General features: G+C 42.1%; 1 protein-coding gene across 1 annotated transcript in view; it reads right to left on the bottom strand.

Annotated features, from left to right (window-relative positions):
• Nucleotides 1-17942, bottom strand: part of LOC126199523 (dipeptidase 1-like) — a gene marked incomplete at its 5' end in the record, with an annotated part of 104052 nt that overhangs the window by 37541 nt on the left and 48569 nt on the right. Inside the window, one exon of the mRNA XM_049936445.1 lies at nucleotides 11964-12033. Within this exon, the coding sequence (XP_049792402.1) occupies nucleotides 11964-12033 (70 nt within the window). The remainder of the gene's footprint in view (nucleotides 1-11963; nucleotides 12034-17942) is intronic.

The following is a 17942-nucleotide window of genomic DNA, read 5'->3' as shown; positions in this document are numbered from 1 at the left end:
TAGCCGTTAGGACAGTGTGGAGAAATTTGTAGTTAATGGGTTATTACAATAGACTACAAACGCGAGTGTTTTTGCTAACAGCAGGACATCACCTGTAGCGCTTCTCCTGGGTTTGTGATCACATCGGTTGGGCCCTAGACGACTGGAAAACCGTGACCAGGTCAGATAGTCTCGATTTCAGTTCGTAACAGCTGATGATAGGGTTCGAGTGTGACGCAAACACAAAACAGCCATGGACCCCATGCTGTCAAGAAGGCACTGCGCAAGCCAGTGGTGGTTCCCTAATGGAGTGAGGTGGGTTTGCATGGAATGGACTGGGACCTCTGGTCCAACTGCACCGATCACTGTTTGGAAATGTTTATGTTCCGGTACCTGGAGACCATTTGCAGGAGAACAACGATGAAATTTTTACAGATGACAACGCGCGAAGTCACTGGGCACAACTGTTACCGATTGGTTTGAAGAACATTGTGGACAATTCAAGTGAATGTTTTGCCAATCCAGATAGCCCGATACGAAGGCTATTGAACATTTATGGGACGTAATCGAGGCGTCAGTTCTTGCACAAAATCCTGCACCGGCAACCCCTTCACAGTTATGGGCTTCTATAGAGGCAGCCCGACTCAATGTTCCTGGGGGGAGACTTAGAACTGCTTGTTGAGTCCTAGTCGAGGTACTACACTTCGCGGAGAAAAAGAAGGTCCAACACGATATTATGAGCTGTCCCATGACTTTTGTCACCTCAGTATAGATCGGATGCACAGGATGATAGACCACTATCACTGACTTTAGTCTGTCGCTGGATTCTACAGCATATTCTAATCTAAGACATCAGGAATTTCATGGCGGTAAAGAACCTTCTTTCAGAGAATCCGTATGGATTTATGAAAAAGAATATTATGTATCTTGACAGGTAGGGATATTCATTCAACAAATAATTGTTAAAATTCATTGTGAACCTTTAGCTGTCCTTTATTTTGCAAAATTCTGTTTGCTAACTAGTAGCAAAGCGAACTGTGCAAAATAAAGGACAGCTGAAATTTCAACATGAATTCTATCAAGTATGAAAAAAAAACTCACGCAAAACACAGTTTCCTTTATTCACATACGAAATACAGCAAATCGCGAATGTAGGTGAAAATGTAATTAGACTTTCCAGATTCCCTAAAATCATTCGACACTGAACGGTACCGTGGACTACTTACACACATACGATCATATCTTCGTAGATACGTGACGGGGTCGAGTATCATGTCGCTAATAGATCCCAGTATGTTCCACTGTACCGCGAATGTTTCACAGAAAGGAAAATACCTTGTTGGGTTGTCCACCGAATCGGAATGCGACCCGTGACGTTCTCAAAATAGGAAAAGTATGATGGCCATGACAAAATTTCCGTTTTAAGTGCGGCTATACAGGGTCCTCTGTTAAATGCAGAGGAGAGAGCAGAGAGGTGGAAAGAATACATTGAAAGCCTCTATGAGGGTGAAGAATTGTCTGATGTGATAGAAGAAGAAACAGGAGTCGATTTAGAAAAGATAGGGGACCCAGTATTAGAATCGGAATTTAAAAGAGCTTTGGAGGACTTACGGTCAAATAAGGCAGAAGGGATAGATAACATTCCATCAGAATTTCTAAAATCATTGGGGGAAGTGGCAACAAAACGACTATTCACGTTGGTGTGTAGAATATATGAGTCTGGCGACATACCATCTGACTTTCGGAAAAGCATCATCCACACAATTCCGACGACGGCAAGAGCTGACAAGTGCGAGAATTATCGCACAAGGCTAAAGAAAAATCAAGACACTTTCATAGGATTTGTCGACCTGGAAAAAGAGTTCGACAATATAAAATGGTGCAAGCTGTTCGAGATTCTGAAAAAAGTTGGGGTAAGCTATAGGGAGAGACTGGTCATATACAACATGTACAACAACCAAGAGGGAATAATATGAGTGGACGATCAGGAACGAAGTGCTCGTATTAAGAAGGTTGTAAGACAAGGCTGTAGCCTTTCGCCCCTACTCTTAAATCTGTACATCGAGGAAGCAATGATGGAAATAAAAGAAAGGTTCAGGAGTGGAATTAAAATACAAGGTGAAAGGATATCAATGATACGATTCGCTGATGACATTACTATCCTGAGTGAAAGTGAAGAAGAATTAAATGATCTGCTGAACGGAATGAACAGTCTAATGAGTACACAGTATGGTTTGAGAGAAAATCGGAGAAAGTCGAAGGTAATGAGAAGTAGTAGAAATGAGAACAGCGAGAAACTTAACAACAACATTATGGTCACGAAGTCAATGAAGTTAAGGTATTCTGCTAGCTAGGCAGTAAAATAACCAATGACGGACGGAGCAAGGAGGACATCAAAAGCAGACGCGCTATGGCAAAAAAGGCATTTCTGGCCAAGAGGAGTCTACTAATATCAAATACCGGCCTTAATTTGAGGAAGAAATTTCTGAGGATGTACGTCTGGAGTACAGCATTGAATGGTAGTGAAACATGGACTGTGGGAAAACCGGAACAGAAGAGAATCAAAGCATTAGAGATGTGGTGCTATAGACGAATGTTGAAAATTAGGTGAATTGATAAGGTAAGGAATGAGGAGGTTCTACGCAGAATCGGAGAGGAAAGGAATATGTGGAAAACACTGATAAGGAGAAGGGACAGGATGATGGGATAGGACATCTGCTAAGACATGAGGCAATGACTTCCATGGTACTAGAGGGAGCTGTAGAGGGCAAAAACTGCAGAGGAAGACAGAGATTGGAATACGTCAAGCAAACAATTGAGGACGTAGGTTGCAAGTGCTACTTTGAGATGAAGAGGTTAGCACAAGAAAGGAATTCGTGGCGAGCCGTATCAAACCAGTCAGTAGACTGATGAAAAAAAAAAAAATATACAGGGTAAATTGAAAAAGGTGTCACATATCCTCGCAAGAGGGAGTATTGGTCAAAAGTATAAGAAAAATTTCCGAAAATCATATTTCCAGTAACCAGTACCGCTTCAAACAAGGACCGTTTTCCTTAGGTCCGTAACGTGTAACTACCGTTGGCGTAGGCCGCACAAGTGGCCGCTTAGTAAATTACCAAAATATGCGCGTGTGGGCAGACGCCAATACTCCAGCATTCATTGAGGTAGGCATCGATGCCGGGATATGAAATATCGGTGGAAGACTGTTAGGTTCATACACTTCAAAAAAATTAACATGTGATGTGTAGAACGTTGCTCTTCCAGAAAGACAACGGCTATGGTTTCTGCACAGTGAGGCACCTTCCAGGTTTCTACAGATCGACCGAAAGCAACTCACCAAAACTTCACATGGGCGATGGATTGGTCTATGAGGTACAACCACAAGGTTTTCCGTTTACTGGACTTGTATCCCTGGGATTTATGGTTAGGAGGGCTTCTGAAGGCTTTATTTTACGCTCACCCTAACAATAATGTGTAGACGTTAGAGTAGTGTGTAATCAGTGCAATTGAAGCAGTGGGACTGGCGGCAGGTGTTCACTGCAAGGAAGGGATGAAGTATAGCATAGGATGCTTGGTAACCCCACGCGGCACTGTATGTAGTGTCTACTACGCTACAGATGGGATCGAGAGGACGAGTTGGTCCATAACTCAATAGGTGTTGGTTTGCTAACTTATAATTATACGAACTGGTCTTCTATTTTCCTGTAGTAGTTTAAACACTTATTAAATACCCTGTATGGAAGTTAATGGTCATAACTAAGAGAAATATCTCTTTGGTGTCCAATTACATGATTAACGGCGAACGTCTTGAGTAAGTCGCATAGTATTATCTGCTGCAGGAAATACAGAGTCCATCAGTATTAGTCGACTTGACTGTGAGTGGCCTGTCAGTGATGGATCTAGACATCGTGTTTAGGGGAGACAGGGACCAGGCAGACCGCGGGATGTTGCACCCACCAAGCACACTAAGAAGTTCCACGTATTCACTGTGACCGAAACCAAGCCAGTGAGACTCACTTTGCTTGTTGGCAAACCAACTGTGTGTTATGTCCAGACATTGTCAGCGGAAACGTGTAGGCTTTGTCAATCATCGGCAGTTCAAACGTACGGTAAATAGCGGTACCCGTTATGGAAATAACTGCAAGGGATGGGAAGGAACACCATATGCACTCTGTGTATATCAAATGGTTCAAATGGTTCTGAGCATCATGGGACTCAACTTCTGAGGTCATTAGTACCCTAGAACTTAGAACTACTTAAACCTAACTAACCTAAGGACATCACACACATCCATGCCCGAGGCAGGATTCGAACCTGCGACCGTAGCAGTCGCGCGGTTCCGGACTGAGCGCCAAGAACCGCTAGACCGCCGCGGCCGGCTCTGTGTATATCCCTCATTCTCATGTTGAAGAGGGTATTCCGTTAGTCACGAAACTCACAGTCTGCTACATTGTCCCCAGAACAGATCTTGACCACTTTTCTCTGGGTCGAGTGGAAGTTTTGAAACAGAGACTGCGAATTTCTGTAACAAGCTATGATGTAACTTCTTGGACTTGCGCCATACTGTTGACAACCGCAGCGTTCCCCTAATTAAATATGAGGTGCACTACATATCAGAGGCAGTTGACGTGCTAACTGGCTGTGTGTGATGCAAACAAAGGCCTTTTTTAGATTATACGACTGTCAATGTAATCCAGATAGCGATAAGTCTAGGAAACCAGGAAATATCTGTGAAAGATTTAAAGAATAACATGTTACAGATGAGAGTGTTAAAATCCTAGATTAACTGCCAAAGAATTCGCAAATAAGTGCCAAAGCTTGAACCGCCCCTAAAAATCAGTGAAGCTCACGTAATACGAATTACGGAAAGCCGGTTAGAAACTTAAGTGGACAGTAGTGAGATTTTTGTGGAAAATATAAGCATATACTTAAAATAATTGGCTAGTGGGAAACCGATACTTTTCTTTTTTGTGGTATTGGTGGTGGGCGTGAGAAGACATTCTGCCAAAAATTACAAAATGCCTTCCCTGAAAAATACCTTGAACATGTAGTCCAGGACCCCATTCATTACTGAAATATGTTAGAACTAATGGCAGCAAAAAGACCAGGTCTCTTTGAGGATACCCAAGTCGAAACTGGTATCAGACACCATGAAGCAGTTATAGCAACAATGAATGCCAAAATACAAAGGGCAACTAAAATAAGTAGAAAGATTTACGTTGAGCATACTAGAGGAAGAAGCAGTAGTGTCATTAGTCACTCACAGACAATCCTGGAGCTGAAACTGAGAGTAGGAAAGCAAAAACAGAATTGCTGAAGTATATTTAGAAATATTCCTGTTCAAAGAAAATAGTAGGGGTATTGCCCCAAGTTAATTTTCATACCAGTGAAAAGATGAATGGAACAGATATTAGTGACTATGGCGTTGAGAAACAGCGGAAATTGTCAAAATTAAAGAAAGCCCCAGCTACCGACTGAATCCCTATAAGATTCTATACCCACATTGCTGCTGATTTAGTCCCTCTGTAAACTATAATCCGTAGTAGATCACTCGACAAAAAACCGTGCCCAGTAGTTGGAAGAAAGCACAGGTCACATCCACCTACAACAAGGGTAGCAGAAGTTATCAAAAAATCACCGTCTAGTATCAAATGGTTCAAATGGCTCTGAGCACTATGGGACTTAACATCTGTGGTCATCAGTCCCCTAGAACTTAGAACTACTTGATCATAACTAACGTAAGGACATCACACACATCCATGCCCGCGTCTAGTATCCTCGGCTTGTATTTGTTGTGGAATGTTATAAAACATTCTGAGCTCAAACTTAATGAGGTATCTCGAAAAGAATAAACTACATCATGCCAATCAACATGGACTTCGAAAACGTTCATATGAAGCCGAATTCGGATTTTTCTCACATGACTTACTAAAATCCATAGATCAGACCAGTCATGTAGGTACAACATTTCCGGATATGCGGAAAAGATTGTGTCTCAGTACCACATCTCCGCTTATCAAAAGTACCGTCCCCGGTAATAAGCGAAATTTGTGACTTGGGTGAGGATTTTTTGCAGGAAGGGCGCAGTTAGCTATATTGGCTGGGAGGTCAGCGAGAGAAACAGACTTCGGATGTACCAGAGGAAAGTGCACTGGGTGCGTTGCTGCTTCATGGAGTATATTAATCATATTGTGGGCAATGTCAGTAGTAACCCCATACTTTTCACAGACGATGGACTTATCTGTAATAAAGTACCGTCTGAAAGCAGCCACACGAATCTTCTGTGAGTTCTTGATAAAATTTCAAAACTGTCCAGAGATTGGTGACTTGCGTAAATTGTTGATGTGCACTTCACAAAACGAAAAAACGTTGTTTCCTATGCCCTATGACAGTGGTTACGATTGGGTTTGGTAAATTCAAATACCTGGGCGTAACACTTTGTGGGAACATATATTGCTGTTGTTGTGGTCTTCAGTCCTGAGACTGGTTAGGTGCAGCTCTCCATGCTACTCTATCCTGTACAAGCTTCTTCATCTCCCAGTACGTACTGCAGCGTACATCCCTCTGAATCTGCTTAGCGTATTCATCTCTTAGTCTCCCTCTACGATTTTTACCCTCCACGCTGCCCTCCAATTCTAAATTTGTCATCCCTTGATGCCTCAAAACATGTCCTACCAACCGATCCCTTCTTCTAATCAAGTTGTGCCACAAACTCTTCTTCTCCCCAATCCTATTCATTACCTCCTCATTAGTTAATGTGATCTACCCATCTAATCTTCAGCATTCTTCTGTAGCACCACGTTTGAAAAGTTTCTATTCTCTTCTTGTCCAAACTAGTTATCGTCCATGTTTCACTTCCATACATGGCTACACTCCATGCATATACTTTCAGAAACGACTTCCTGACACTTAAATCTATACTCGATGTTTATAAATTTCTCTTCTTCAGAAACACTTTCCTTGCCATTGCCAGTATACATTCTATATCCTCTCTACTTCGACCATCATCAGTTATTTTGCTCCCCAAATAGCAAAACCCCTTTACTACTTTAAGTGTCTCATTTCCTAATCTAACTCCCTCAGCATCACCCGACTTAATTCGACTACATTCCATTATCCTCGTTTGGCTTTTGTTGATGTTCAACTTATATCCTCCTTTCAAGACACTGTCCATTCCGTTCAACTGCTCTTCCAAGTCCTTTGCAGTCTCTGACAGAATTACAATGTCATCGGCAAACCTCAAAGTTTTTATTTCTTCTCCATGGATTTTAATACCTACTCCGAATTATCCTGTTGTTTCCTTTACTGCTTGCTCAATATACAGATTGAACAACATCGGGGAGAGGCTACAACCCTGTCTCACTCCCTTCCCAACCACTGCTTCCCTTTCATGTCCCTCGACTCTTCTAATTGCCATCTGGTTTCTGTACAAATTGTAAATAGCCTTTCGCTCCCTGTATTTTACCCCTGCCACCTTCAGAATTTGAAAGAGAGTATTCCAGTCAACATTTTCAAACGCTTTCTCTACGTCTTCAAATGCTAGAAACGTGGGTTTGCCTTTTCTTAATCTAGCTTCTAAAATAAGTCGTAGGGTCAGTATTGCCTCACGTGTTCCCATATTTCTATGGAATCCAAACTGCTCTTCCCCGAGGTCGGCTTCTACCAGTTTTTCCATTCGTCTGTAAAGAATTCGAGTTAGTATTTTGCAGCCGTGACTTATTAAACTGATAGTTCGGTAATTTTCACATCTGTCAACGCCTGCTTTCTTTGGGACTGGAATTATTATATTCTTCTTGAAGTCGGAGGGTATTTCGCCTGTCTCATACATTTTGCTCAGCAGATGGTAGAGTTTTGTCAGGACTGGCTCTCCCGAGACTGTCAGTAGTTCTGATGGAATGTTGTTTACTCCCCGGGCCTTGTTTCGACTTAGGTCTTTCAGTGCTCTATCAAACTCTTCATGCAGTATCATATCTCCCATTTCATCTTCATCTACGTCCTCTTCCATTTCAATGACATTGCCCTCAAGTGCATAGCCCTTGTATAGACCCTCTATAAACTCCTTCCATCTTTCTGCTTTCCCTTCTTTGCTTAGAACTTGGTTCCCATCTGAGCTCTTGATATTCATACAAGTGGTTCTCATTCCTCCAAAGGTCTCTTTAATTTTCCTGTAGGCAGTATTTATCTTACCCCTAGTGAGATAAGCCTCTTCATCCTTACATTTGTCCTCTAGCCATACCTGCTTAGCCATTTTGCACTTCCTGTCGATATCATTCTTGAGACGTTTGTATTACTTTTTGCCTGCTTCATTTACTGCATTTTTATATTTTCTCCTTTAGTGAATTAAATTCAACATTTCTCTGTCACCCAAGGATTTCTACTAGCCCTCGTGTTTTTACCGACTTGAACCTCTGTTGCCTTCAATGCTTCACCTCTCAAAGCTACCCATTCTTCTTCTACTGTATTTCTTTCCCCCATTTCTGTCAATTGTTCCCTTATGCTCGCCCTGAAACTCTGTACAACCTCTGGTTTAGTCAGTTTATCCAGGTCCCATCTACATAAATTCCCACCTTTTTGCAGTTTCTTCAGCTTTAATCTACAGTTCATAACAAATAGATTGTGGTCAGAGTCCACATCTGCCCCTGGAAATGTCTTACAATTTAAAACCTGGTTCCTAAATCTCTGTCTTACCACTAAATAATCTACGAGGGCCATCCACAAAGTACATTACGTTTTGGAATTAAAAATAAATAAAGTATTGGAAATTTTTTTTATTACATACAGATGAAAGCCACACTTAAATACTACTTTTCTACATAGCTGCCATTTAAATTAAGGCACTTATCATAGCGATGGACGATCTTGGAAATTCCTTCGTCGTAAAATTCTGCCGCCTGCGCCTCCTACCACGTGGTTACGTCTTTTGGGACAGTAAAGGTGTGATTTTTGTGGATTTCTCTGCACAATCTCAGAAGAGCAATACAAAACAAGCGCAGGGGAAAGTTGGGCTCGAAGATCTTGCTGATTCACCACAACGCCCGGGCCCAAACGGCAAATGCCACTCGTGAAGTTCTCGAATCTTTTAAGTGGGAGTTGTTCCCTCATCCGCCGTACAGTCCCGACCTGGCACCGAGCGACTTCCACTTATTCCCAGCAATGAAGAAGTGGTTGGCTATGCAGCGTTTTGATGACGACGCACAGTTTCAAGAAGAAATAACCACGTGGTTGAAGGTGCAGGCGGCCGAATTTTACGACGAAGGAATTTCCAAGCTCGTCCATCGCTACGATAAGTGCCTTAATTTAAATGGCAACTATGCAGAAAAGTAGTATTTAATTGTGGCTTCCATCTGTACATAATAATAAAATTCCAATACTTTATTTATTTTTAATTCCAAAACGTAATGTACTTTGTGGATAGCCCTCGTATCAGAAACCTGTCAGTATCTCCAGGCTTCTTCCATAGATACAACCTTCTTTTATGATTCTTGAACAAAGTGTTAGCTATGATTAAGTTGTGCTCTGTGAAAAATTCCACCAGGCGGCTTCCTCCTTCATTTCTTACCCCAAATTCATATTCATCTACTACGTTTCCTTGTCTCCCTTTTCCTACTACCGAATTCCAGTCACCCTTGACTATTAAATTTTCGTCTCCCTTCACTATCTGAATAATTTATTTTATTTCATCATACATTTCTTCAATTTCTTCAACTGCAGAGCTAGTTGGCATATAGACTTGTGCTACTGTCGTAGGCGTAGGCTTCGTGTCTATCTTGGCCACAACAATACGTTCGCTGTGCTGTTTGTAGTAGCTTACCCTCATTCCTATTGTTTTATACATTATTAAACCTACTTTTGCATTATCCCTCTTTTATTTTATATTTATAGCCCAGTTTTCGCCTGGCCGAAAGTCTTGTTCCTCCTGCCAGCGAACTTCACTAATTCCCACTACATCTAACTTTAACCTATCCATTTACCTTTTTAAATTTTCTCACCTATCTGCCCGATTAAGGGATCTGACATTCCACGCTCCGATCCGTAGAACGCCAGTTTTCTTGCTCCTGATAACGACGTGCTCCTGAGTAGTCCCCGACCGGAGATCCGAATGGGGGACTATTTTACCTCCGGAATATTTTAACCAAGAGGACGCCATCATCATTTATCCATACAGTAAAGCTGCATGCCCTCGGGCAAAATTACGGCCGTAGTTTCCCCTTGCTTTCAGCCGTTAGCAGTACCACCACAGCAAGGCCGCTTTGGTTAGTTTCACTAGGCCAGATCAGTCAATCATCCAGACTGTTGCCCCTGCAACTACTGAAAAGGCTGCTGCCCCTCTTCAGGAACCATACGTTTGTCTGGCCTCTCAACAGATACCCCTCCGTTGTGGTTGCACCTACGGCACGGCTATCTGTATCGCTGAGGCACGCAAGCCTCTCCACCAACGGCAAGGTGTATGGTTCATGGTGGGTGGGGAACATATAATGCAACGATATACAGCCAAGATATGGAACAAATTTAATAAAACGAAAGAAGAGGCATTCTCTAAAAGCCAAGCAAATTTTGAATAAGAGGCAACCGCACATTTACCTTGGTATGAAATTGCCTAAACGGTATTATTTTTAAAGTGTTGATATATTTCTTTAATGATATGGATGCTGAAGGATTTTGCAGAGACACGACAAATATGACATATAATAATGCAGCTGTTTGGAAACCGATGTAATTAGTCCACCAAAATCCCTTACAATCATTCAGATTATCCTTTTGTGGTAACAAAAATGCCATTAGTCGATTCTCAATTTGCTTACAGATTTTCTTCTAGTACTTACTTACAGCAGCAATATTCAGAATTTTAATCAACATCTGAAAAGTTACAGACACTTAGTTCTATGGCAGCTTTCAGTTTTCATATAACTGATAACTATTACCGTCTTATTACAGTTCAATAAAATGAGAACATCATTACAAATAAAAAAATCTTGTCTGCTGTAAAATGTTGGGTCCAGCACAGCATTCTACACAGTGACCTGAAATATAAACCTGCGTTTATCGATCCGTCTTTGAAATTAGTTGAATATTGTTGTCAGTTTCATTTTTATGCAAAAGTTACAGCCACTGAAATTTCATACTTAACGAATGGGTGAGAATTTACTATAGTTAAATTTTTGTACCGTATTCCATTGTCTATACCTGTATTAAATGATATTATGAAACCTGTGTGAGTAATTACAGTTTCCTTCTAGTTTATGTTGATTAACATCCGCTTTTGTTGCTATGTAGAGACAGTTAGTTACACAATCACTTCATTGGCTAAATTATTCGTTATTCTAATCTGTATGTTCCACATCTTAAAGTTATATAAAGAATGCGATGTAAACAAAGCAGGGAAAACGTAGAGAAATTTAGCTAGGATACAGATTTGAAGATAACATGAATCATATTTACGTTTTGTGGTCCTCCTGTTTCAAGTACGAGGCTGTGCTCCTCGTGAAACTCTAAATTAAACAAGATATTTGCGGAATGCGGAAGATAGCATTGCAAACCAAATTAGATGTGAAATTGAAGAGACCAGAAACGGGCCAATTTAATATCGTCTTCATTCATTTGCGTTTCGCGGCTGAATCGCTCTGTCAGCCACAGGCCCTTTTCCCGCTTCGGTCTTAATCTGGATATCCCAGATGCCTTGTCTCACAAAAGAGAAATAAAATCTGCCAATTGCCTGAGCAGATAGTACTAATTAACAGTGACCCAGTAATTATCTTCGAATTAAACATACGTCAATAACAGTGAAATGCGAGTGACGAGTGGATCAAGACTTAATTTCCGGGCATTTACTTGGATGTTGTCTAAATTCTGTACTCATACGCTCTAAAAGATTATTTTTACATATTAAACCATATTATAAAGAGATCATTTAATCATCAGTAAGTGGTACAGGATATGCGCTGTAGTCATCTGTTAACGGTAAATTACGTTGGAGTACTACTTACCCTTCCAAAGTTGGAGAGTCCTCCTAGAATTGGTATCCTTCCCGGCTCGTCCACTGTGGAGCAGTCTGCCCTAACAAACAGGCGGAGTCAGTTCATTGATTCCAGACAGAAATAAGGGAATGCATTATGAATTACACCAAAAAACCAATGCACTGAAAGTATTCCGGGGCCAGCCGCAGCAGTTCTGTTGGAGCAGCTAAAAGCAATGTTTATTGCAGCAATTTTTACACTTATTCTAGAAACCAAAGGCAGTTACTAGAAATAAGCAAATAATTGCTCCTCAAATTGATTGTTAGTAAATCGTATACAACTTTTTTTTTCGCAGGATGCATTGTTTTGGTCATTGTATTCCATTACACTAAAATGCGAGCTATTATACACTCCTGGAAATTGAAATAAGAACACCGTGAATTCATTGTCTCACGAACGGGAAACTTTATTGACACATTCCTGGGGTCAGATACATCACATGATCACACTGACAGAACCACAGGCACATAGACACAGGCAACAGAGCATGCACAATGTCGGCACTAGTACAGTGTATATCCACCTTTCGCAGCAATGCAGGCTGCTATTCTCCCATGGAGACGATCGTAGAGATGCTGGATGTAGTCCTGTGGAACGGCTTGCCATGCCATTTCCACCTGGCGCCTCAGTTGGACCAGCGTTCGTGCTGGACGTGCAGACCGCGTGAGACGACGCTTCATCCAGTCCCAAACATGCTCAATGGGGGACAGATCCGGAGATCTTGCTGGCCAGGGTAGTTGACTTACACCTTCTAGAGCACGTTGGGTGGCACGGGATACATGCGGACGTGCATTGTCCTGTTGGAACAGCAAGTTCCCTTGCCGGTCTAGGAATGGTAGAACGATGGGTTCGATGACGGTTTGGATGTACCGTGCACTATTCAGTGTCCCCTCGACGATCACCAGTGGTGTACGGCCAGTGTAGGAGATCGCTCCCCACACCATGATGCCGGGTGTTGGCCCTGTGTGCCTCGGTCGTATGCAGTCCTGATTGTGGCGCTCACCTGCACGGCGCCAAACACGCATACGACCATCGTTGGCACCAAGGCAGAAGCGACTCTCATCGCTGAAGACGACACGTCTCCATTCGTCCCTCCATTCACGCCTGTCGCGACACCACTGGAGGCGGGCTGCACGATGTTGGGGCGTGAGCGGAAGACGGCCTAACGGTGTGCGGGACCGTAGCCCAGCTTCATGGAGACGGTTGCGAATGGTCCTCGCCGATACCCCAGGAGCAACAGTGTCCCTAATTTGCTGGAAGTGGCGGTGCGGTCCCCTACGGCACTGCGTAGGATCCTACGGTCTTGGCGTGCATCCGTGCGTCGCTGCGGTCCGGTCCCAGGTCGACGGGCACGTGCACCTTCCGCCGACCACTGGCGACAACATCGATGTACTGTGGAGACCTCACGCCCCACGTGTTGAGCAATTCGGCGGTACGTCCACCCGGCCTCCCGCATGCCCACTATACGCCCTCGCTCAAAGTCCGTCAACTGCACATACGGTTCACGTCCACGCTGTCGCGGCATGCTACCAGTGTTAAAGACTGAGATGGAGCTCCGTATGTCACTGCAAACTGGCTGACACTGACGGCGGCGGTGCACAAATGCTGCGCAGCTAGCGCCATTCGACGGCCAACACCGCGGTTCCTGGTGTGTCCGCTGTGCCGTGCGTGTGATCATTGCTTGTACAGCCCTCTCGCAATGTCCGGAGCAAGTATGGTGGGTCTGACACACCGGTGTCAATGTGTTCTTTTTTCCATTTCCAGGAGTGTATATATATACAGATTTATCACTTCCACTACATCACTATAACAAACTAGATAGATAATATAGACGTGCGTGGTAAAGGGTAATAATGGTTAAAACGTTTTGTTGTATTCTACTTCCACCATTTTAACTTAGCTTCAGGTAGTGATGTCAGCAGTTACGTAAACCGCTCCGCAGTACCTGTTGCAGGCTCCCAGGCTATTACGCTGAGCTAGGGACGACACCATGGTATTGCTGACTGCGAGACACCAACTTTCGGCCACAAACACGGTAATGGGAGAACCGGGTGCCGTCTCGTGAGATAGGGAAGAGGTTCGGTGAGGTGGCCGCCACAGCGGTTCGTTCTCTTACCTGACAGCTTCCTTACCCTCCGGACATGTCAAGCAGTCCTTCGTGTTCAGGGCAAAATACTCGTTCAGTACCATGTGCGGTTGACTCCGTGGGCGTAGCCAGTTTTCAATAAGGCTGTACCCCATAGTGATATTTCTTGGGAGTAAAACTCAATTTTCCCCGGATTTTACATGTAGGGAAAACACCCCTAATACCATCCTGACATGAACACGGCAGAACCAACTTCCATTTCGACGAGCCTATGAAGAAACAAAACCAGCAGAGAGCGCAAACCAGTAAAGAACGCCTGATAATGGTTGTCCATTTGTGCATTGTGCATTGCCGTAAATATCATAAACGTAGATTAAGTTTCGTAGCAGATTTTAAAATATTTTCCGTGCGTAAAACACAAAGCAGTTGCCCAGATTGTCAGTAATTTGCCATTTTCCCCGATAATCTCAAGGGAAGTGATGTACAGGAACCTCTGGACTGTTTGTTATTCATACTCAGGTGTCTAGAAACTCAACCAGGTATGAACCACCTGCGTGATATTCTGCCATTTGTTTGGCAGGAGCTTTAGCTGATATTTTCATAACGTTATTAGAAACACGTTTTTTCGCCGTTTTCGAAAAGACAGTAAAGAAAATTCGGTAATATAAAAGATATGTTGATCACACTTTAGTACTTTTTCAGGTGTGTCTTACTGATACAGATATAATGCGCAACCAGCTAAACACCTTCCATCCTAGAACAAAATTTGTGAAAGAAATAGAAAAGAAAGTATAAATTACCTAGAGCTTCAGATCTGAAATATGAACAGCCAAGACAAATTTGGAATTTTTGGCAAGCCAGACACCATAGATTGCACAATAAATAATTTTTCTCGGCATCCAGTGTGCCATAAGCGAGCCATTATTAACTTATGATTCATAGACTAAACAACTAGCCACAAGATTATGACGAAATAAGAACAGTAACGCGGTATCTTGGAAGAAATAGCTATTAACAATGGTTTGAGACCGGAAATAACCACCGAACTATTTGAGCGAAAACTTAAAATAGACACTGCAAGTATGAATAAGATTTTCACTCTACTGCGGAATGTGCGCTGATATGAAACTTCCTGGCAGATTAAAACTGTGTACCGGACCGAGACTCGAACTCGGGACCTTTGCGTTTCGCGGGAAAGTGCTCTACCATCTGAGCTGCCCAAGCACTACTGGCGACCCGTCCTCACAGCTTTACTTCTGCCAGTACCTCATCTCCTACCTTCCAAACTTTACAGAAGCACTCCTGCAAACCTTGCAGAACCAACACTCCTGAAAGTAAGGATATTGTGGAGACATGGCTTAGCCACTACCTGGGGCATTTTTGCAGAATGAGATTTCACTCTGCAGCGGAGTGTACGCTGATATGAAACTTCCTGGCAGATTAAAACTGTGTGCCGGACAGAGACTTGAACTCGGGACCTTTGCCTTTCGTGGGCATGTGCTCTACCATATGAGCTACCCAAGCACGACTCACGACCCGTCCTCACAGCTTTTTCAGGAGTGCTAGTTCTGCAAGGTTCGAAGGACAGCTTCTGTAAAGTGTGGAAGATAGGAGAGGAGGTACTGGCAGAAGTAAACCTGTGAGGACGGATCGTCGTGCTTGCGTAGCTCAGATGGCAGAGCACTTGCCCGCGAAAGGCAAAGGTCCCGAGTTCGAGTCTCGGTCTGGCACACAGTTTTAATCTGCCAGGAAGTTTCACTGCATATATGGCTGATAAAATTACACTTAGAAAGAAAGTGCCATGTACAAAAGGACTAAGTTTACTAAATTACCATACTTAGAAGGAGTCTTCGATAAAATCGCAATAATATTCAAGAAAACCAACGTAGGGATAAGTTTTCACAAATACAATACATCAGATAAGGAAATCAGACAGAGCTATTGTAGAACCAACCAATTTTAAGATGTAGGGAATATAGAATAGAATCTGGCTCATACTCAAAATGCTATACTACAAAAACTGGACGGGCGTTCACTGACTGGTTTAGAGAACACTTACATCTTAACATTGTACCTTTTTAAATCATTGTTCACTTTGTTAAGCATAGTATTATTCAGACCAAAGTGAAGACCATGAAGAGTTTTCTCTGAATTTTTGAACACGTATTTCATCCTAAAATAATTGTCTCGGAATATCATTTCTTAGGAATTGTTGCTCTCCCCATTCCACTGTTTAAAGAAGGTTCATCATTACGTATTATCACATTGCACCATATGGTAAGCAACAGTTTCAATATCGTTTGGTAATTTTATTTAAAAATTCAAACCAACTTTGGCCGTTGTCTGCCTGCTGTTTGCTGTCGTGCTTTCGAGAAATAAATAAGCAACAATGTTGTCAGCGCACGAGGTAACTGGAAATTTTGATTAGGGTCACATAATTATTTCACTTCAGTTGCACATTTAATATAAAGACAAATTGTATTCAGACCAGTTACAGTTTACAACAAATTAGGTTATGTTTAGTCAAAGGTTAGCATACGAGTTTCAGATGAATAACAGTTTGTGGGTACGTAGTTCTAGTAATACGCCGACTTTTTATAGGTGGGATGTAAATTAGACCTGAATTTCATACAGAAACACGTAGTGGAAAACTTACATCTACCTAAGTTCCCCACGGTATGCTTAACAAAGTGAACAATAGTTTAGAAAGGGCATAACGGTAACAGAGAATTTTTATCAAACAGCTGACACAGTTGATACGTTATTGCATGAGTCAGGGTTGTGGAGGGGTCTTTCCTTCAACTCTGAGCACGTGGACAAAGTTAACTAGCTGACAATAGTGATTCCGAGAAAGTAGCTACGCAATGCTCCAGTCTTACTTCAAACTTTTAAAATAATAACGTTATTAGGAATTTATATTCTTTTCATCTTTCAATATTCATATTCATCCTTGCTGTCCTTTACAGTAACTCATTTTTCATCTAACTGATGCAATCACAAGCCAACACAGCACTACTGGACACCACATTTCAACTAAGAATGTATCAGATTGCACGGAGGCAAAGACTGCCACAAGAAGACCGAAGGTTGTTTAACAGTAACATAACATGCTTTCTCTCTCTGACGTGCACATCAATAACTTACAAGAATCAAAATGACATGCCCTCCTTCCAGTTGATTTCATAATATGAATGGTGCTTTTATTTGGTAAGCTGGAAGAATGATATGTGCTACCACCTTTTATTTTATAGTTATTTTGATTAATTTTTTGAATCTCTTGTATAATATGATGTGTTTCACCAGTTCTTCGTAAACTCTATGTAACGAGTTCTATAAGTGGTTACTGTTTTTCTGTTGTATTGCAGTTCTTATATGTGATGAGGAAGAAGCAAGTGCACGTCCATACATTTTATCCTCTCCATTTCATTTAATCTTTAGAATTTATATTGTCTTATTTTATCTATTTTAGCAGCGCATTATTATATTGCGTAATTACGTCTTGCACTTCGTCGATAACATTTTAAGCACTTTAGAATTTATTAGAATATTTACGTACTTTTTACGTAACTACATTCCCCATTCGGGGGTCGATAAAAAGACATATATGTATTTACGATGTAGCATCTTTTGCTGTAATGCCCAAATTTGGTGTGCTGCATTGTTGGCAAGATCGTTGGCGAGCATTTTGTGGCTTCTATGCTTTTTTCCTCAGATGTAATATAAACAAAGTAAGATATAACGAAAGTCAAAACAGCCTTCGTTAAAATTAAACTCGAAGGCATAATAATTAGGAAGGTGAAATCTTGCTCTCCGAATCGCAGGCGATTGAGGGGATGGCTCAAATGGCTCTGATCACTATGGGA

The sequence above is a fragment of the Schistocerca nitens genome, chromosome 8 (genome assembly GCF_023898315.1).
Source record: "Schistocerca nitens isolate TAMUIC-IGC-003100 chromosome 8, iqSchNite1.1, whole genome shotgun sequence".
NCBI classification, from domain to species: Eukaryota; Metazoa; Arthropoda; class Insecta; order Orthoptera; family Acrididae; genus Schistocerca; species Schistocerca nitens.
The sequence above is the reverse complement of the archived record's forward strand: the minus strand, read 5'-3'. Positions and strand labels throughout refer to the sequence as shown.